Source organism: Mobula hypostoma, chromosome 20 (assembly GCF_963921235.1).
Source record: "Mobula hypostoma chromosome 20, sMobHyp1.1, whole genome shotgun sequence".
NCBI classification, from domain to species: domain Eukaryota; kingdom Metazoa; phylum Chordata; class Chondrichthyes; order Myliobatiformes; family Myliobatidae; genus Mobula; species Mobula hypostoma.
The window spans coordinates 4,270,033-4,291,866 of NC_086116.1; the positions used below are offsets into that span (position 1 = coordinate 4,270,033).

Sequence of the window (21,834 nt, forward strand, 5' to 3'; positions counted from 1 at the left end):
GAGGATAGAAATGGACAATTAGGAACCTGGTTTGGATTGCATCCTTCCTTCAGTATTACATTGATTTCTGTACCTTGGATGTGATCCTATGATATCACCAAGGAGGATATTACTCTGAGAAGTCTGGAAGTGATTCTGTGGATATGGGAAGGCAAGTTACCTTCAATGATGCATTAGGTTTATTTAGATATACAAAACTGCAATTTTTGCAATTTCAAATAAAGGTCTAGTTGCCTATATGTGTTAAAATGAAACAGTGTTTAAGAGTGTGACCTCACAGGATTGTTTGAAATATTAAGCAGGCTGTAAGTTTGATGCTATGTTTCAGTTTTACAGAAATTCTAAAAACGCATAATTGCTTCATAATTACCAAATATTTATGGATGTGTCTTTTCTTTCAGGGGCGGAGGGAGGGAGGGAATGTCGACTCAGACCACCTTTCAGGGGAGGAAGGAGGGAGGGAACGTCGACTCAGACCACCTTTCAGGGGAGGAGGGAGGGAGCATTGACTCAGACCACCTTTCAGGGGAGGAGGGAGGAAGGGAGCATTGACTCAGACCACCTTTCAGGGGAGGAGGGAGGGAGCATTGACTCAGACCACCTTTCAGGGGAGGAGGGAGGGAGGGAGCATTGACTCAGACCACCTTTCAGGGGAGGAGGGAGGGAGGGAACATCGACTCAGACCACCTTTCAGGGCAGGAGGGAGGGAACATCGACTCAGACCATCTTTCAGGGGAGTTATTAGAATAATATCGGAACAGTTTACGTGCATCCTTTAATTTTATTCATTCTTGAATTCCTTGGCTCTGCAAGAATAATAGTCTAAAAATCTGTTTTCATGGTAGTTCAGCTAATGGTACAAAAATATTCCTAATTTAGTAAACCACAGAGCAGCCTGAGTGAATTTCCTGTTTATTACTGGCTCTATAGCTGATTGAATAATACTTTTGATATTTGCAACTCAGGATGCAAAGACTAAACATAGACTAGGGCTATTTTTGCTTTCCACAATGATAAGCATTTATGCACTTTTTGCCTATTTTAGTTTAAGGTTAATTCATTTACCTTCATTGAAGTTTGCAATTTATTCTTCATAGCGTGTACCATCCGACGAATAAAGGCTGCTACGGATTAAAAAAGAATCTGGTGCTTAGAAGTGGATCTGGTGCTTTAAAAAAAGGATCTCGTTCTTAATCGGCATATATGACGAATTAACGTTTCTCGGGCTTCCAGCTGGGGACAGATATCAATCACAACTGACATTTCCATGACTAACTCTGCCAACTTCATCAGGGATGATGCCTGGGCATGTCAGTCCAGTGGTATTTATACCCCTGTAGTCTGTCCCTCCTGATTGGTTAGTCCTCACCCAGTCATGTTTCTGCTCTCCCACCTTGTTTACTGTCAAATTCCAGTTCTTGCGTAGAGCAAGACCGTCATCTTTGTAAAAATTATTTTGTTCGAGTTTTATTTCAATGGCTTCTTTTACCAGGCAGTCCCAAAAGTCACTGGCACTGGTAGCTTTGTGCCATCAAAGTCAATCCAACGGCCATTGTAAATGCAGTGTCTTGCTACTGCAGATTTCGCTGGGTAATCCAAATGGAGACACCTTTTGAGCTCCTTGATGTGGGTTTCCACCATGCATCCTATCTGGCTGATATACGCTGCTCCGCATTCACAGGGAACCCTGTGAAATTGTTACTGATTGGTTTCACAAATTACACTGATAGTGCTTTTACTAATTCAAAGTTCGCACCACCTTCTCTTGCTAGTTGTAAAGGGCCTGTTTTCATAGCCCAAACAACTCATACAAAGTGAAATGTACTGGATTTCAACTGATAGGCCAGGAAGATATCCAAGGAGTCACTTAATAAGCTTTACATTCTATTGACATTTCTACCAACCAAGCTACAATGCACTTTGATCTCTCAGCTGGCAAGACCATAATTTCTATGTTTTATTGCAAAAGAAAATACTAACATAAAATAGCTACATGTAGGGAAAACGTTATGCCCTATTCCATATAGAAAAGGCTCCAATAAAGCATACCATAAATAAACTCCTGATTCCATCAGCTATTTTCATAGCACGTAAAGCGCTTTTTTTTTGCATTTGTTGGGAAACTGGTTAGAAGAAGTGTAACGGTTACAAAATATTAACTATACTTGTGCAGGCTGTTGTAAATCTAGTCAAGAAGAAAAGAAGAGCTTACAAAAGGTTCAAAAAGCTGGGTAATGATAAAGATCTAGAAGATTATAAGGCGAGCAGGAGGGAGTTTAAGAAAGAAATTAGGAGAGCCAGAAGAGGCCATGAGAAGGCCTTGGCGGACAGGATTAAGGAAAACCCCAAGGCATTCCACAAGTATGTGAAGAGTAAGAGGATAAGACATGAGAGAATAGGACCAATCAACTGTGACAGTGGAAAGGTGTATATGGAACCGGAGGAGAGAGCAGAGGTACTTAATGAGTACTTTGCTTCACTATTCAATTTGGAAAAGGATCTTGGTGATTGTAGGGATGGACTGAAAAGCTTGAACATTTAGATATTAAGGAAGAGGATGTGCTAGAGCTTTTGGAAAGCATCAAGTTGGATAAGTCACCAGAACTGGATGAGATGTACCCCAGGCCTCTGTGGAGGACAAGGGAGGAGATTGCTGAGCCTCTGGCGATGATTTTTGCATCATCAATGGGGATGGGAAAGGTTCCGGAGGATTGGAGGGTTGCAGATGTTGTTCCCTTATTCAAGAAAGGGAGTAGGGATAGCCCAGGAAATTATAGACCAGTGAGTCTTACTTTAGTGGTTGGTAAGTTGATGGAGAAGAATTTGAGAGGCAGGATTTATGAACATTTGGAGAGGCATAATATGATTAGAAATAGTCAGCATGGCTTTGTCAAAGGCAGGTCATACCTTACGAGCCTGATTGAATATTTTGAGGATGTGACTAAACACATTGATGAAGGTAGAGCCGTAGATGTAGCGTATATGGATTTCAGCAAGGCATTTGATAAGGTACCCCATGTAAGGCTTATTGAAAAAGTAAGGAGGCATGGGATCCAAGGGGACATTGCTTTGTGGATCCAGAACTGACTTGCCCACAGAAGGCAAAGAGCGGTTGTAGACAGGTCATATTCTGCATGGAGATTGGTGACCAGTGGTGTGCCTCAGGGATCTGTTCTAGGACCCCTACTCTTTGTGATTTTTATGAATGACCTGGATGAGGAAGTGGAGGGATGGGTTAGTAAATTTGCTGATGACACAAAGGTTGGGGGTGTTGTGGATAGTGTGGAGGGCTATCAGAGGTTACAGTGGGACATTGATAGGATGCAAAACTGGGCTGAGAAGTGGCAGATGGTATTCAACCCAGATAAATGTGAGGTGGTTCATTTTGGTAGGTCAAATATGATGGCAGAGTATAGTATTAATGGGAAGACTCTTGGCAGTGTGGAGGATCAGAGGGATTTTGGGGTCCCAGTCCATAGGATACTCAAAGCTGCTGCGCAGGTTGACTCTGTGGTTAAGAAAGCATACAGTGCACTGGCCTTCGTCAATTGTGGGATTGAGTTTAGGAGCTGAGAGATAATGCTGCAGCTATATATGACCCTGGTCAGACCCCACTTGGAGTACTGTGCTCAGTTCTGGTTGCCTCACTACAGGAAGGATGTATAAACCATAGAAAGGGTGCAGAGGAGATTTACAAGGATGTTGCCTGTGTAAGGGGGTTTCGTCTTTTATGTTACTGTGTAGGCTAATTAAAATGGCTTCTTTGTTACGTTATACTTGGGAATGCTTTGTCATGTTAAACGCTGAGAAAGTTTTGCGTTAGCAGCTTGTTGTGGGTTAGGGGGTGATAAGAGGATGTTACAAACCAATTGGCATAGTTGTTATGACTTTGGTGTATCTGGAAGATTTGTATGTGCGGGGTTTTGAGGGAGAAGGCGGGAGAGAAAGACAGAGGATGGACCAGGTGCTGTGAGTCCGCTAACGGGGTCAGACCCCAAGGAGGGCGTTCGGCGAGGAGAGGAGACGGAGACAGACTCGTGGAGCGTCTGGTCAACCATCGTTGTTGGTCCCTGGCGGCCGGTTGAGGTGGTCTGAAGGGTCGCAGGGTGAAGAAGAAGGGTCTTGAGCTCCAACTGTTCAACTGTTTTGTGCACGAAGAGATTGAACTTTGATGAGTGTGGCACCTTTTAATTTCCTTTTATATTTTATTCTCTATTAATTATATAGTTCCAGTAATATCTATAAACTGTAAATCATTTAATCGTATCTGGTATATTGTCTGTTATTTGGGTGGGGTGGGGTACATCACACAGCATCCACACAAACTAATTACCCAGTTTGGAGGGACCGAGGGCTGTTTCCCTAGACGACAGCGAGCCGAGCGACCCTGGGGGTGGCCGGGGGGCTACACCTGGATTGGGGAGCATGCCTTATGAGAATAGGTTGCGTGAGCTCAGCATTTTTTCTTTGGAGCGATGGAGGATGAGAGGTGACCTGATAGAGGTGTGTAAGATGATGAGAGGCGATGATCATGTGGATAGTCAGAGGCTTTTTCCCAGGGCTGAAATGGTTAATACAAGAGGGCAGAGTTTTAAGGTGCTTGGAAGTAGGTACAGAGGTGATGTCAGGGATAAGTTTTTTACGCAGACAGTGGTGAGTGCGTGGAATGGGCTGCCGGCGATGGTGATGGATACGATAGGGTCTTTTAAGGGACTCCTGGACAGGTACATGGAGCTCAGAAAAATAGAGGGCTATGGGTAACCCTAAGTAATTTCTAAAGTAAGGACATGTTCGGAACAGCTTTGTGGGCTGAAGGGCCTTTATTGTGCTGTAGATTTTCTATGTTTCTAGAATGGACATCTGATATGTGTAAGATATTGATATTGGTTTATTATTGTCACATGTACCATGATACAGTGAAATGCTTGACATACGGTTCATGGAGATCAAATTATTACACAGTGCATTGAGGGTAAAACAAAGTTGAACAATAACAATGCACAGTGAAGTGTAGAAGCTATAGAGAAAGTGCAGTGCAGGTGAACAATGAAGTGCATAATTCATTGTAAGGTCAAAAGTCCACCTCATCGTACAAGAGATCTGTTCAAGAGTCTGATAGAAGCTGTCCTTGAGTTGGTGGTTTGTGCTTTCTGGCTTTTGTTTCTTCTGCTTGACAGGAGGGGGAGACGAGAGTATATCTGGGCTGGTTGGGGTCTTTGATTCTGCCGGCAGTTTGCCGAGGCAATGAGAAGTATGAACAGAGTCCGTTGAGGGGTGGCTGGTTTCTGTGATGTGCTGAGCTGGGCCCCTAACCCTCTGAAGTTTCTTAGAGCCGCACGCAGAGCAGCTGGCTTTACCAAGCCATTATACATTCAGGCAGAATGCACTCTATGGTGCATTGATAACTATTGGTCAGGGTTGACAGAGATCAAGCAGCATTGGCACGTGTGCAGTATATGCTAGTCAGCAGTTTAGTTTGGACAGCACTCGTCTAGTAATTATCATCAGCCCAACCAGTTGGTCCAGCTTTGCACATGACTGACTATGGAAATTTATGTTCCATAAAAATTTAGACAACTGAAGCAATTATATCATTGCTAATGTTTCAAACCGGAATTCTTGATTGGATAAAATAGAGCTGCTGTATTAATGGGGTCTCTATTTTTAAAACTCTGCTGCTTGTACATGAATGCACACTTAACTAAAATGAACTTGGTCTATCTCAAGCCAACAGTTGGTGAACAGATGTTCATAACGTAAATTTGTAATAAATTTCTTATGTTTGGATTTATGATGATCTGCTTTGAGAGATTGGGATGAAAAAGGAATTGCACTGTTGCATGAGGTGATCCTGTTTATAGCAAAACACAGTAATTGAAATGTGGCATCTAATTTATGCCTAATTGTGCTTAATGTTTCTTTACTTGTACTGATATTCCTGTTGATGGGCTGTATCGTCCTTCCCCTGGAAAGGAAAACTTGAATGTGAATGATTATTATTGCGTTATTTACTGATTAAATATTAAGACACTGCCTTGCTCTTTTTAACTTATTCGTAGCCCAGTACAGGATCAGGACAACCTTTCTTCAGAAATGGACATCAACTCAGAGGAGGAAGAAATCATATTTAGTTCTGATGAAGATGATGACAGTTCAGATGCTAGCAAAGGAGAACTGGATCAGCAAGATGAGAAGCAGGTAGTTTGAATCTTTTACACAAGGACTTTTTTCATCATAAGTATAGCAAATCTTCTGTTATGTTGCTGAAAGCGAATTAGAGAAAATATAATTTAGTAACTTCAGTGGTCTTTATTCAAAATAGAATGAATAGCGTTATATAATTGAATTCCATGTTATCAAATTCTGTTGTTAATTGTGAGCTTAATCTTTATTTTTCAACAGTTTAAACCTGTAAATTCAATAAGGAGGGATATTAAGATAATTTATTGGTATAACTTTTCATGGTGGGCAAAGGGGAACCAGTGCATTTGAATTTCAAAAAGGCATTTCATATAACGTTACACCAAATAAGAACTCAGTGTTATATTCATTTGGGTAGAGGACTTGTTAACACAAAGTGGGGATAGATGAGTCATTCCCAATTTAGTAAACTATAGTAATTTGGTGTCTGAGGGAGTGGTACTGTGACTGTGTGATAATGGCTCAGATATTTTGCCAACACTCAATCAACCTCTGGAACCTGGCATGTGCAATGAATCGGTCTAAGTCTGTGTACCTCGGATGCATTGCTCTCAAAAGTCCTCCCAGTTGGGACTGTATGAAGTTTTAAGAGTTTTTCATACTAAACAGTATTGAATCAATCAGCTGCATGAGCGTTTGCCACATGAAACAGGCCCCCCAGTGAACCACTTCTGTCATAAAGACATTGTCCTGAATCTTCCAAATGTCCAAAGCTGCAAAAGCCAGCTGCCAGTTCATATTTGTTCTGCAAGGGTAGAGTATGAAAGTATTTATGCCTGAGTTCTCCCAGGTGCACGCAGAGCAGCCTGAGTTTCATTGCTTCCTCCAACTTCGCTGCGTGCGTTAAAATTGTTAGGAGTTGGATGTTGTCCAGGAAGATTATCTTACATTGTAGGGGTTGGTTGTGCCATAGTTGTGGCTCAAAATGGATTGGGTGCTTGGTGTAGAGAAGCTACTCCTGTTTTGATCTTCATTGCCAACTGTATGCATGGTAAAAGAATGTCAGCAGAGTGGTATTAAACATTTTTACTGAGTCATGTTAGTATAATGGTACATGCTGGCCAGTTTACAGTGCAGGAACCCCGAACTGGGTCTGCTGAGATGGAAAAAAAAATGTGCTCTCGAAAACCCATGTGCAAATGCCCACGAATAGAAAGCCTAATTGATTCACCGCACAGTCAGTCAGCCAGCCACATACTACTTACCACATTCTCGTAATCGATCCAACACAGTTCATCCCTTTCCCCTGAAGATGGGAACCAAAGGAGAGGGTGTAAGTGATGTAAACTGAGAAGAAGGATGACAGGTCTGTCCTAAAGACGAGAGAAGGTCTATCCTGTACTGTAACTGGTCAGCTGGCTGTTGCACCCTCGTAGACGGCCGCAGGGGGGCAGCTTCTCTCTCTGAGCCTGTGAATCTCCTTCTCTTCATGAAGCATCCATTGGTTCATCTGCTGGGATGCTGGCTTCATCAGCACAGGATGCTTCTACAGATTCCCTGGGTCCCCTATCAGTTTACTATCAGAGAGAATCCAAATGTTGTTTGGCAATTCATCCATCTGTCTACTCAGGTTCTGCTATTTGACAGCGACGATCTGGGACAGGGTTCGTGGCCTGGTGTCCGTGTTGTACTTTTATCTTATGACCCCTTGCTTACTGCAAGCTCCTTAAATCATGTTTTGAAGGCTGGCTGTATCATGTCTGCTCTCTGTAGTTGGGTCAGTTCTCCTTCTACCTTTGAGTCTACTGCACACGCAGCAGTTCTCCATGAACTTGGACTTAGCTGTTAGACCATGGTATTGACCCAAAGTGTCAGCTTGGAAAACCAGCTGGTGCTTTTGTAATAGAGAATTCAATGCGGGCTCCCCCCAGTATAAGACAGCACCGACTGTTACTAATATGACTCAGTAAATATGTTTAACCGTACCACTCTGTTGTCATTCTTGCTCTTTGTGTATGTAATAAATACCTCTTGATGTTCAGATATTTAAGTGAGATGAGGCCTCCGTCAGTCAGAGTTGACCATAGATATTGCGTCCTAGCTGTCTAGGTACGTAGCCAGGGCAGTACGATATGGAGAGCAAACTGTTGCCCATTTAGCAAGCTCGCCCTTTCCATGCATCTGACGGACCCAAAGGAATGGCAGAGACTGATACAGTTTGGTACCAGCAGCGTCACAGGAGTTGCTAGTCAGCATTGAACTTAATGTAGGATTGCCTTAGGGACTCCAGCTCTGGATTTTTCCCTTGGGGCCTACTCCTGAAGCCTTCCCCATGAGTGGGTAGAGCTGCAAGGCAGCAGAGGTTTGCGATTGGAGTTTTCCTTCTGGATGAGCTGCCAACCACGGCTGACAAGCCTCATCTGCACGAAGTGACTGATTTTTAAGGCACCAGTAACCTGCCTTTGTGCCTTCTCCTGTCAGTAGAAACGGTTCCGCTGGGCTTGGTAGATAAGCCACATGTGAAGGCCAGGAGCTATTTCAAAGCTATTAAAATTGATTAATTTTTTTTTAATGTTTCAAATAAAATTATTTAAACATATTAATGGAAATGTTATATTTAAGTCAAATAAGTAAAATGGGGTAAAAAACAACTGAACGTGGTCTTGTTCCCAGTCACCAGGCTGGAATACCCATGGAAGTGATTGACTGCCTGCTGCCTGCTGTTGGAGTAACAGCTCTTTACTGCTGCTCCTAATTTATTTACTTTTCTCTCCAACCTTTTGAAATACTATTGTTAGACGGGATATTATTTTAATATGACTACCAAAGCAGCTTTGGAAGCTATTACGAGTTCAGTTCAAAAGCTTACTGAGGAGTTTCAACAGTCTAGAAAAGAAATCAGCGCTGAAATTAAACAAATAGGTACGAAACTAGAAGATATTCAAACAATACTAACCGAACATGATAAGAAGATAAAGGAATATGAAGCTGTTATTACTTGACAGGGGAATGGATGATATGCAAAAGTTATATGAGAAACAATTTAAGGCCAACGATATGATGAATCAGAAGATTATTGATTTGGAAGACAGAAGTAGGAGGAACAACTTTCAAATCTTGGGACTTAAAGAACAAACAGAAGGCAATAATCCTAAAGAATTCTTTGCAAATCTTTTGATGGAATTATTCCCTGATATTATAAAGTCTCTGCCTTTGATTGATCGTGCTTACAGGTCACCTATCTACAGATTGTCTTCAAAATCTAAACCAAGATCAGTCATTTTGTGTTTCCATGAATTTCAAATAAAGGATCGTCTGATTCGTGATGCCCGTGGAAAAGGTATGATTGACTACCAAGATCAAAAGATACGTACTGTTCCAGATTTTTCATCAGAAGTTATGGCAGAACGTGCTGTTCAAAACAGTTATGATGGAGTTATACAGTCAAAATTTTTAACCCCCTCCTTCGTTCTCTGGCTCGACTGAGGATTACATTGGAAGACGGATCATTTAAATGGTTCTATGTGAAGGAACAGGCGCAAGAATTTTTAAACTTTAGAAAAAATGAATGTGTGTGTGTATATATATAATATAAATATATAATAAACTAAAAATCTTGCAAAAACAGAAATCCTACATATTAAAAAATGATTGATATTTTCTTGTATGAATAATTGTTATTTCTGTTTGATAACCCCGTCTAAGCTTGTTTCTCACTGTATATTATTTAGTCTTGGTTGGAATAGTTTATAACCTTGAATTTTTGGAGCAGTTCCAACAGGCTTTCTGAGGGAATGTGTTTAGGGAAAGTAGATAGCGGTTGCTCTATGACCGAATTTCTCTCTTTGGGAGGGGGAGGAGGGATGGGGAGTCTTTTTTTCTTGAAGCTGATTTGGGAATCTGGTCAATTCTGTTGCTTAGTTAATATATTTCAAGGCTTATTATTTGGGTTTGATATACATTTTTCTGATTGCTATTTTAATCTTTCTTATAAAGAGCCTTAAAATGGATCAAAGTATTAAATTACTTAGTTTTAATGTAAAAGGACTAAATCACCCCGTGAAAAGAAATAAGATTTTTGCCTATATTAAAAAACTTAAGGTACCCATTGTCTTTTTTTCAAGAAATGCATGTACGTAAGTGTGATAATTCATGCTTTTTTTTATTGAGGGAGAGTGTCTCATTTTCATTCTTCATTTCAGGCCAAAGCAAGAGATGTTTCGATCCTCATAGATAATAAAGTTCCCTTTGTTCAACATAAAGTAATTTCTGATACTAATGGGTGTTTTCTTATAGTATCAGGGAAACTAAATAACAAATTAATGGTATTTGCCAATGTATATGCTCCAAATATAGATGACCCAGGTTTCTTTGAGCTTTTTTTTTCGTTTTTGCCAGATCTAAGTCTCTACGCATTGGTGATGGGTGAAGACTTCAATTGCTGCTTAGATCCAGTTTTAGCTCGTTCATCTTTTAAACCAATGATACCAATAAATCAGCTGTGTTTATCAAATCTTTTTTAATGAAATGTGGCATTGTTGATGCCTGCCTTTTTTTTTCATCCAGTAGATAAGGAATATTCGTTTTTTTCTCATGTTCATCATACATATTCCAGGATTGATCATTTTTTTTTATTGACAGCCAAATGATTCCATTAGTTCGATCCTGTGAATATAAAGAGATTACTGTTTCAGATCACACTCCTGTGTTTCTATCTTTAAATCTCCCTGGTCTTCTTCAAACAAATAGATTTTGGCGATTTAATATAACTTTGTTATTGGATGAAGATTTTTTAAAGTTTATGAGGAGACAAATTACCTTTTTTTTTGAAGAGAATGCGTTAGAGGAGACTTCTAGTCTTATCAGCATATATGCTTAAAGCATATATTGGAAGACAAATTATTTCTAATACTGCAAGTATTAACAGGAAAGCTAATAAAGAGAGAAGTGATTTAGCTAATCAGCTGAAACAGTTAGACCAAGAGTTTGCCTTGGCTCTAGAACCTGCTATATATAAAAGACGTGTTGAAATTAAAACTAAATATGATTTTCTTTTAACTTATCCAATTGAAACCCATCTCCTGAAAGGTAAAAGTCAATTTTATATTCGTGGAAAGCTCCGGGTCCAGATGGATTTTCTGGAGAATTTTACAAGACTTTTTCCTCATCGCTTATACCTCACTTACGTTCAGTTTTTTCAGATTCATTTAAGTCGGGCAGACTCCCTCAACCTTTTTATGAGGTTTCCATTTCGCTCATTCTTAAAAAGAATAAGGATCCAACTGAATGCTCTTTTTATAGACCAATTTCTTTACTTAATGTTGATGCTCAGATCTTATCTGAAGTCTTGGCCGATAGGATTGAAAATATGTTACCATCTGTCATTTTGGATAACCAAACCTGATTTATCAAAAATCGATATTCTCACTTCAATATTTGCCAGTTATTAAATGTTACTTATTCTCCTTCTAACATGGTATCAGAATGTGTGGTATCCCTAGATGCTGAGAAAGCTTTCAACAAGAGTTGAATGGAATTATTTGTTTAAAACTTTAGAAAAATTTAATTTTGGACCGGTTTTCATTCAATGGATTAAATTACTTTAATTGGCCTCTTCTGCTAGGGTTATCACTAATTTTCATAACTCCAAACCATTTAAGCTTCAACGTGGCACTAGACAAGGTTGTCCGTTGAGCCCTTTGCTTTTTGATCTGGCCTTAGAACCTTTAGCCATTGCTTTTCGAGAATCTAATATCACCGGTATTTTAAGGAGAGACACTATTCATAAAGTCTCCTTTAATGCTGATGATTTGCTGCTATTTATTTCTAATGTTGAGACTTCATTACCCCATGTGCTTTCTTTACACTCCTGTTTTAGCCAGTTTTCAGGTTATAAATTAAACCTACATAAAAGTGAACTTTTCCCTTTGAACAATTTGATACCAACGAATTCTAGCCTTCCTTTTAAAATTGTAAGAAACCAATTTACCTATTTAGGTGTAACAGTCACTAAAAATTATAAGTGTCTATTTAAAGAAAATTTTCTTCCTCTATTGAATCATGTAAAAAGAATACAATTAAATTTGTTGCCTCTTACGTTATCGTTAATTGGTCGAGTTAACTCTATCAAAATGAATATATTACCTAAATTTATATATCTTTTTCAGGCATTGCCGGTTTTCATTCCTAAGTCCTTTTTTGATTCTCTTGATTATTATATCTTCTTATAGAATAAGCATTCTAGATTAAATAAAATTCATCTTCAGAAAGATAAAAAGAATGGAGGATTAGCCTTACCAAACTTTAGATTTTATTATTGGGCAGTTAATATAAGAAATCTTACATTTTGGTTATATTATATAAATCGTGAGGATTGCCCAATGTGGGTTTTTTTAGAAGCTAATTCTGTTAATAAATTTTCTATTATTTCTCCTCTTGGATCCTCACTTCCTTTGTCTTTGAGTAAGTTAACTGATAAGCTGGTAGTTAAACACACTATAAGGATTTGGATACAATTCTGAAAATTTTTGGCTTATTGAGATTTTCTCTTTCGAGTCCCATTTTTTTCTAATTATTTTTTAAACCCTCTATGATTGATGTGGCTTTTAAAGAATGGGATAGATTAGGTATTAAATGCTTTCAGGACTTGTTTGTAGAGGGAAGTCTTTTTTTGTTTGAACAATTGTCAACTAAATATAGTTTACCCAAAACTCATTTTTTTCGATATCTCCAAATAAGAGATTTTTTACTGTCTCAAATAAGTGCATTTCCTAATAGTCCTGATAAGAATCTGCTAGATGTAATTTTTAATCTGAAACCTTTTTATAATGGATCTATATCTAATATTTATAATATGCTGTTGGGAATGAGAAGTGTTCCTTTAGATAAAATTAAAAATCTTTGGGAACAAGATTTACAGACTTCAGTTTCCGAGGAAACTTGGAATCAAATTTTTTAATTGGTCAACACTTCATCATTGTATGCCCGTCACTCTGTCCTTCAATTTAAACTGGTCAATAGGGCCCATATGACTAAGGATAAGTTGTCTCATTTTTATTTAGTTATATCTCCGTATTGTGATAAATGTAATAATGGAGAAGCTTCACTCATTCATATGTTTTGGACATGTCCGAGTCTTGGAAAATATTGGAAAGAAGTATTTCAAACCTTTTCGATACTTTTTAAAGTAAATTTCAAGCCTAATCCTTTGACTGCTTTATTTGGTATTGTTGGAGGGAAAGGTATTATTTTGGAGCCATCTGATTTGCACATTTTCGCTTTTATGTCTTTTATGGCCAGAAGGACGCGTTTGCTTAAATGGAAAGATACGGCGCCTCCTATTCACACCCAATGTTTACGTGATGTGATGTCATGTTTAAATTTAGAGAAGATTCAATGTTCAATCTTTGAATCTAATCAAGACTTTCAAACAATGTGGGGACACTTTCTGAATTATTTTCAAAACCTTTGATTTGTTGTTAAAACACAGCTGATGACTAACAATCTTTTTTTTCTTTTTTCCTATTAATCAGCTTCGGTCTTGGTAGTGGTTTAGATTTTTTTAATATAAATTATTATTTTTCAATGTTATGAACTAATTGATTTGTACGAATATAGGGTAAGGAGTCTTTATATGCGATTTAGTTTAATGTATTGACATTTTTTTCCCCTGTACTCTGTATTCTTATATATAAATGAATAAAAATATTGGAAAAGAAAGGAAGTGAATGGGAATATTAAGTATTCCTCAAACCGGATAAATTTGGACGTCACTGTTGCACTGCATGTTTAGAGCAGCAATGGAGCAGAGTGAAGTTAGAGCATTAATTCACCCTGGATTTAATGGTGTAGCTTTGTAAGTTCTGGTAATATTAATCCGTGAATGACTCTGCTGGTATGAAACCAACTGTAAGAGATGTACTGCCACACTTTACTATTTCGAGGTAATGCAGCAACTTTGACCACCACCAATTTCCAGGTTAGAGGACATGGCCGAAGACAGGGATGGTCACAGTTTAGGCTTGAGTAGCTCAGATGTAAATTTGTAATTTGACTAGCAGAAACTCACAAATGTAATGAGGAGTACTTCACATAAAGAAAGAACAGATACAGGCAATAACAAGTCATGAAGTCCCTAAAGTAGCTGCTACGTCGACTCAGGCCTAGGGGGCCGGCGTCAGGCATGATGACGGACTCTCCACTTCTCCCTCTCCCTCATCAGTGTGTTCAGTTCATCTACATTAGCCGCGCCGCTGTCTTCTAGCGTGTTGACCATAGTCTTGGGAGGGTGCCCAGGGTTCATCCTCCCGTGCTTGGGCTCCCATATGTTGACTAGACTGGCAGGTAGCTCGGGGTGGCGTAGACAGTGCCCCACTAGTTGCAGTCTTTTCGCCTCGATTTTAGTGGAGAGCATCGGTAGGTTGTTATAGAGCTCAACATTCGTCATGTGCTGTTGCCAACTCACATCAAGAGCCATCTGGAGCACTCGTGTATAGCAACCATCTAGAGACTTTCGCATCGTCTTGGTGAGTGTCCACATCTTGTATCCGTACGTGAGAATGGACTCTATGACTGCTACAAAAATCCTCTTTTTAAGCCCTCTGGTCAGAACCCTAAAGTAGGATTCTGTTCAACCCAGGCAGAGCCCAATGAATTGCAGACCAGATCACCAATGCTTTCTGCACTGCAGTCTACAATTCCTCCCGGTGAAGATAGGAAAAGTGTGAAGAAAAAAGGGACTGCCTACTATTCCATAGAGGCCAGAGTGATGTCACCACTTAAAATGCATGATGTGGTTTACATGGCAGTAAGCTACTGTCACCAGACAATCCTTAAAAGCTGGGTTATGAAGTAAATGATGAAGAAGCTACTCTCGTCTTAAGAAGAGCAGAGGAGAGTTTCTGCAAACTGAAGCTTGGGCCCTGGTATCACACTAGTTGTAATGTTGCCTCAGTGCAATAATGACACTATAAGCTATCTGAAGGATTCCAGCAGCAGGTTCTATCAACACAACACATGACAATTCAATGTGGCCCAGCTGTCTATTCTCAATCATTAACAAGTTTCTTTGAAGTTAGGAAAAGGGTGAATAACTTTGTTCCTCAGTGTCAACATCTCAGAGGACTTGTCCTGGGCCCAATACATTAATATAATCATGAACAAGACATGCCAGCAGCTCTACTTTATTAGGAGTTTGAAGACATCTGGTGTCACCAAAGACCCTTGTAAGTGTCCTTAGTGGAGAGCATTCTGACTGGTTGCATCACAGTCTGGCGTGGAGGCTCCACTGCTCAGGGTCACAAGGGCTGCAGAGGGTTGTATACTCAACCAGCTTCATCACAGGCACAACACTCTACCATCTTCAAAAAACAATGCCTCAAGAAGGCAGCAGCCATCATATGAAGGACTGTCATCATTTAGGCCATGCCCTCTTCTCTTTACTACCTTCAAAATCAAGTTTATCTAGATACTACTAAAACTCTCATGCTCTGTTTGTGATCTCCAGTTGGCGTAAACGGTGCATTACAGCGGCACTATTTTTGGCTAAGTCGATTTAAAATGCACTAACTTACAGAATGCAGGCAAAGTTCAGGGTTATATATTCGTATAAAATTGATCACTCGCCAAAATCAACAGCCCCACTTTCACCTGAGAGCCGATGTCAGCCATGATGGAAACCGCGACGCCACACCACGACGCATGCGCACGGCCAGCCTCAGAAGCAACTCACAATGCTCACAGCAGCGACACCAACCAGAGCAAAAGGGCAGGGCAGCTCTATTTCGAGCTGTCACATTCTGCTAATCACCATCAGCATGTGCAGGATTGGGACAGATCAAATTGAGACCCATCAATAAGAGATAATTAAATCTTATTGTAATGACATACTTTGAGACACCCATCAAACCCTTTGCTGCAGTCAAAGGACTGCGGTGATTATATCACGTCCATTTCCGATGGTGCCAACCTCATCATCAAGAATAATCAGCATCCTGGAGGCTTTGGTGTTACTGCTACATATCTTCTATCCAGCATTAGGGTAAAAAAAATATGGTCAGCCTAATTATGCCACGTGGAAAGAGAAGGAGGGCATTATGGTCAAGAGATGACTCCAAATGTCATCGGGAAGCGGCAAGGAGAGGGAGAGAACAAGAATCGGGTGAGGCCAGGGCTGCACGACTCCAGGATCAGAGTCAGGACAAAAAAGATGAGAGAAGAAGAGACAGAGGAGGAGAGGCATGCACGTCTCCAAAATGACAACACCAGGCATAGGAGGAGGAGAGAGGAAGAGACAAAGGAGCAGAGAAATGCACATCTCCAGGATCAGAGACAAACAACAAACAGCAGAAGAGATGAAGAGACAGCGGATGAAAGGACTGCACATCTCCAGAATGACAACGAGAGGCAGATCAACCAGAAATTATGCCATCAAAAGTGTCCTGCGTTAAACGAGGAGGAGCTATATTTGCATTGCTACGTGTCGTTCTTCTTTAATAAACTTGAGGTTTTCTTCTTCAATTTCCAAAGCAAAGTGATACCAGTAACATTCAGGAAAATTTAATGTTCATTCTGGTCACATCAGACTGCACTATCCTTCTCTCAAAGGGTGCCCCACGGGTCACCCCGTTGTTTAGTTGTCACTTAAAAATGATGAAAATTTTGTTGTATCATGACAACAGGCATGCATAAAATTACATCAAATTACAAAATAAATAGTGAAGAGAGGTAATGTTCATGGACTGTTAAGAAATCGGATGATGGGGAGTTGAAAGCTGTTCCTGAATCATTGTGTGTGGGTCTTTAGGCTTCTGTATCACAGTAGTAATGTGAAGAGGACATGTGCCCAGGTGGTGAGATGTGGAGCAAAGAGCTGAATTCCAGATTTGAATGAAAAGTTGCTGCCCTTGAAATTAAGGTAGCATTTAATCAAGTTTGATATTAAGTAGGAATCAGGTGGAACGTTGCAGGTGAACCATTTCTCTGGATAGAATCGTGCCTTGCACAAAGGGACATGGTTGGTGCCCAATCAACTCAGCTACAGATGGTTCTTACAGCATTTCATATTATCCTGTGTCTCAACATGTCTAGCTCTATCACCAGTAAACTTTCTTGTTAAGGTCGAAGTGGAGATCTTACTAAATGAGGGGCTGTATGGCGCATCTGCTCCTACTCTTCCTGTTGTAGCTGCATTGTTTATTGTCTTGATGCACCAAGGCAACTTCCTTGTGCTTTGCTGATAACCTTTCCCCGCTGTATTCTTCGCCACCCAGACTGTGTGCATGTGAGCACCACTACCTCAAGTTACTCACTGCATCACTCACCTTCTTGACTCAGAAATACATTGCTTTCCCATAAGGACTTCAGTGTTTCCAGCATTTATCACCTCTTCAAGGGCATTAGGAGTGGGCTTGCTCTCCCTGTTATGGTGGGCAGATATGCAAGAAATAGAGGAGATGTGGATCAGTGGTGGTGAAAGGGAAACCGTGTTCTTTGAAAGGGGGGACATCTCTATGCAGAATGAGTACTCAAGCAATAATTTGGAGTTTAATTACTTTTTGAACTTGGAACATTGAACCTTTGCACAGTTGCTAAGGTAAATAGGCAGAGCAACATCTAGGATTGTCATCTGTTAATGAGTATTCTCACTCTCTGGGAATTCAGCTGCAGCAACTTTTATCTTGGAGGATTGGACTAAAGCTTCCATCTATTTCCAGGTACTTTTCAATTGGAAAATAATACATTGAAATGCTTTGGCATTTGATTTTAAGTTTTTTTTTAAAAAAAGCAAATTACACAAAAGAATTGCTGCAAGGAGGATTCCAACTGTCTACTGCTTCCAGAATAAAATGAAGGCTAAAATCAAATGGGAAGAATTTTATATGAAGTTCAGGAAAGAATCCCTCAGTACATCTACACATCCAAGAGACACAGTAAAATAGGTAAACTTTGCCTTTGTCTTTGGGGAGATCACAGACAAGAGACATGTTTTCAGTACAATGAATTCAGTTTAATTTTTTCAAGTCTTAATATGATGGTTGGAAACATAGATTTTGTGTAAGGCAAATGTGTAATAGATATTTAAAGAAAATATTTCCATGAAAAGGTCATATAATTTGACAACACTTAATAAAATAACTCATTATGTCGTGAATTTGATGAACGTTCTATTTGCAGAACATTCTCTGGTGAGATGCAGAAGCACATATTGAAAATGTTGTAAATATCAAGTTACATGTCAATTTGTCACAGTCATGCTCAGTTATTTGATAATTTTAAAGCCATAAATAGTATTAAGAATGGCCCGGCTAGTTTTTACTTACCAAACTACCACTTCATCACGTTCTTCCTATTACCCTGATTAACGGTAATGTCTTTGATCCATGCCTTGAATTTACTCAGTTAAGCATGCACAGCCTACTAATGGAGGGAATAATAAAGATACACAACCCCTGGAGTGGTGAATGAAGGAATCCAGCCAGCAACCCACTGGCCTGATCACAGGACAATTTACAATGACCAATTACCTACTAACTCTCTTGGCTGAAGAGGAAACCAGAGCACCCAGAGGAAACCCACACACTCACGCGAAGGACATACAGACTTCTTACAGAGGACGCCAGAATTGAACTTGATGGTCAACCTCTTGTTCCGAGACCACAGCCCCCATCTCCCAGTTCTAAATTGTCCAGTTAAAGTTGACTCCATAAGAATTACATGGGTACAGAATGAAAGAATACTTTGTACTACTCCATAGAATATTGGTGATATCATTAGTGAAAAACTGCAGTTTTGTTTGCCTGATGTAAGGAAGGAGCAGATCACAGGGGAGAAGGGGTTAGTGTATGAAGAATGTTCGAGTAGGGCATTATATTATTACTGCTCCAGAAACCTGGTTTTGACCCTGATTTTATAATGTATGTGTGAAGTTTGCATTTTTCTCCTTTTGACTGAGGTTCATAGAAACATGGAAAACCAACAGCACAATACAGGCCCTTCAGCCCACAATGCTGTGCCGAACATGTACTTTAGTTCACCCATGTGCTCTGGTTTCCTCCCATATCTCAGTCGTACTGCTTGGCAGGTGAATTACTCCTTGTGTAGGAGGATAAAAGGAAAATTATATGGATTTGTTTGTCATTTGGGAGAGTGTGGGTGACATGCTAATAAATGTAGGTGTGGAACAGATGGAAGCCAGCATCAACTCGATAATCAAATTGTTTCCTATATCATAAGAAATCAAAGTATGAATAATTAGTGCTCAGCTATTCAGAACAGTGAATCTGTTCTTGAAACAGATGAGATTATAAGGAGGCTTGACAGGGTAGATGTGGTAGATTCCCCTCATTAGGAATCTAGGTGCAGATGACATGGTTTCAGAATATGAGGTAGCTCATTAAACAGAAATGAAGAGGAATTATTTCCCTGGAATCCTCTACCCCAGAGGGCTATGATGACTGCGTTCTTAAGTATATTAAGTATACTTTAATGATCTGGAGATTGGAATGCAATATAAGGTTTCCTAGTCTGCCAGTGATAAGAAAATAGATAGATATTCAGATTGTGAAAAGGACATTGTGATTCTGCAAAGGCACATGGATAGTCTGAGTGAAAACCAGGTGAATGGAGTTTGATGTGAGGAAGCATGGAGACATGAAATGAAAATGCCATTTAACGTCTAAATGGAGTGAGACTACACGTAATGCAATTCAGAGGGATCTAAATGTTTCCAGTGTGTTAATAATTTGAAGTTAGCAGGCTAGTTCAACTAGTAGTTAAGGCAACTTGCATTTTGGCCTCTTTTGCAAACAGTTTGGAGTTGAAGAATAGGCAAGTTTTGAACATTAGCATTTGAATTTGAGAATGCCCCTAGTCTTCACTCACACAGCATGACTCTTTGTTTAGTCTTGTGTTTAGAATGCATGACCAAAATGTACTTATCTCAATAAAACAATTGGACACCAGATTTCAATCATGAAGATTATTGATTTTGTGTAAAGGTGTGCTTTAAAAAGGGAAAATAAATCAGAGACGAGAGAAAGGCCCAGTTGGTTTCGCAATATGGAAAGAAACGTGAGTGAAATCAGGAGAAAACTGAACCAATGATCCCAGGATTCAGGTTAGTGCAAGAATCAGAATCAGATTTAATATCACTATATGATGTGAAATTTGTTTTGTGGTGGCAGACCGGTCAATGGCATAAATATATAAATTACAAAAACGGACAAATAGTACAAAACAGGGCCAATAAGGTTTATGAAGCATTCAGAAATCTGATGGTGGAGAGGTAGAATAGTTGAGTGTACCTCTTGAGGTGGCATGGTTGCATTGCTGTTTACAGCACCAACAATTGGAAGATTGTGGTTCAATTCCTGCGGCTGTCCGTAAGGAGAATTATCTTCTCCCCATAACTGAGTGGGCTTCCTCCGGAAGCTGTAGCTTTCTCTCATATTCCAAGGACAAATGGGTTAGTGTTAGAAAATTGCATGCATGCTGTGTTGGCATATGACACTTGAGGGCTGCCCCCACCACATCCTCAGACCCTTTTAGTTGTTGACACAAATGACACTTCATTTTCTGTTTCCAAATACGTGTGACAAGTAAACTAATCTGATGGTAGTAAGAAGAATAGGATATATTCTGAATAGTGGAAGTCTTTAATGATAGATACCTCCTTCTTAAGGCAGCGACTCTTGAAGATGCCTTTGGTGGAGGGGTTGTGCCCGGAATGGAGGTGGCTAAGTGTATAGCCCTTTGCAGCCTCTTGCAATCCTGCCCAAGGATCCAGTTGCGGAGGGCTCAGGTTTTGAAGCTTGGTTATTAGTACTGAGGGGATGATGGTGTTGAACACCAAACTGTAATCGATAAGCAGTAGCCTGACGTAGTTTGTTGGTTGTCTTAGTGCTCCAAAGCAGAGTGGAGAGGCAGTGAGATTGTCTGTTGTAGAGCTGTTTATTTATATTTATAGATTTATGTGTTTCTGTATATCTATTTATAGATATGTGAAAAGAAAAAGATTGTTTAAGACAAATGTAGGTCCCCTACAGACAGAAACAGGTGAATTGATTATGGGGAGCAAGGACATGGCAGACCAATTGAATAACTACTTTAGTTCTGTCTTCACTAAAGAGGACATAAAAAATCTTACGGAAATAGTAGAGGACAGAGGGTCCAGTGAGATGGAGGAACTGAGGGAAATACATGTTAGTAGGGAAGTGATGTTAGGTAAATTGAAGAGATTAAAGGCAGATAAATCCCCAGGGCCAGATGGTCTGCATCCCAGAGTGCTTAAGGAAGTAGCCCAAGAAATAGTGGATGCATTAGTGATAATTTTTCAAAACTCTTTAGATTCTGGACTAGTTCCTGAGGATTGGAGGGTGGCTAATGTAACCCCACTTTTTAAAAAAGGAGGGAGAGAGAAACCGGGGAATTATAGACCCAGGCAACACACATCAAAGTTGCTGGTGAACACAGCAGGCCAGGCAGCATCTCTAGGAAGAGGTACAGTCGACGCTTCAGGCCGAGAACCTTCGTCAGGACTAACTGAAGGAAGAGTTAGTAAGAGATTTGAAAATGGGAGGGTGGGGGGGAGATCCAAAATGACAGGAGAAGACAGGAGGGGGAGGGATGGAGCCAAGAGCTGGACAGGTGATTGGCAAAGGGGATATGGGAGGATCATGGGACAGCAGGCCCAGG

At 40.0% G+C, this 21,834-nt stretch overlaps 1 protein-coding gene across 1 annotated transcript in view; it reads left to right on the top strand.

Moving 5' to 3' along the window:
• The window catches only part of fgd6 (FYVE, RhoGEF and PH domain containing 6), a 177,427-nt gene that overhangs the window by 70,630 nt on the left and 84,963 nt on the right, over positions 1 to 21,834 (top strand). Inside the window, exon 3 of the mRNA XM_063072261.1 lies at positions 6,060 to 6,198. Coding sequence (XP_062928331.1) covers positions 6,060 to 6,198 — 139 coding nt within the window. The remainder of the gene's footprint in view (positions 1 to 6,059; positions 6,199 to 21,834) is intronic.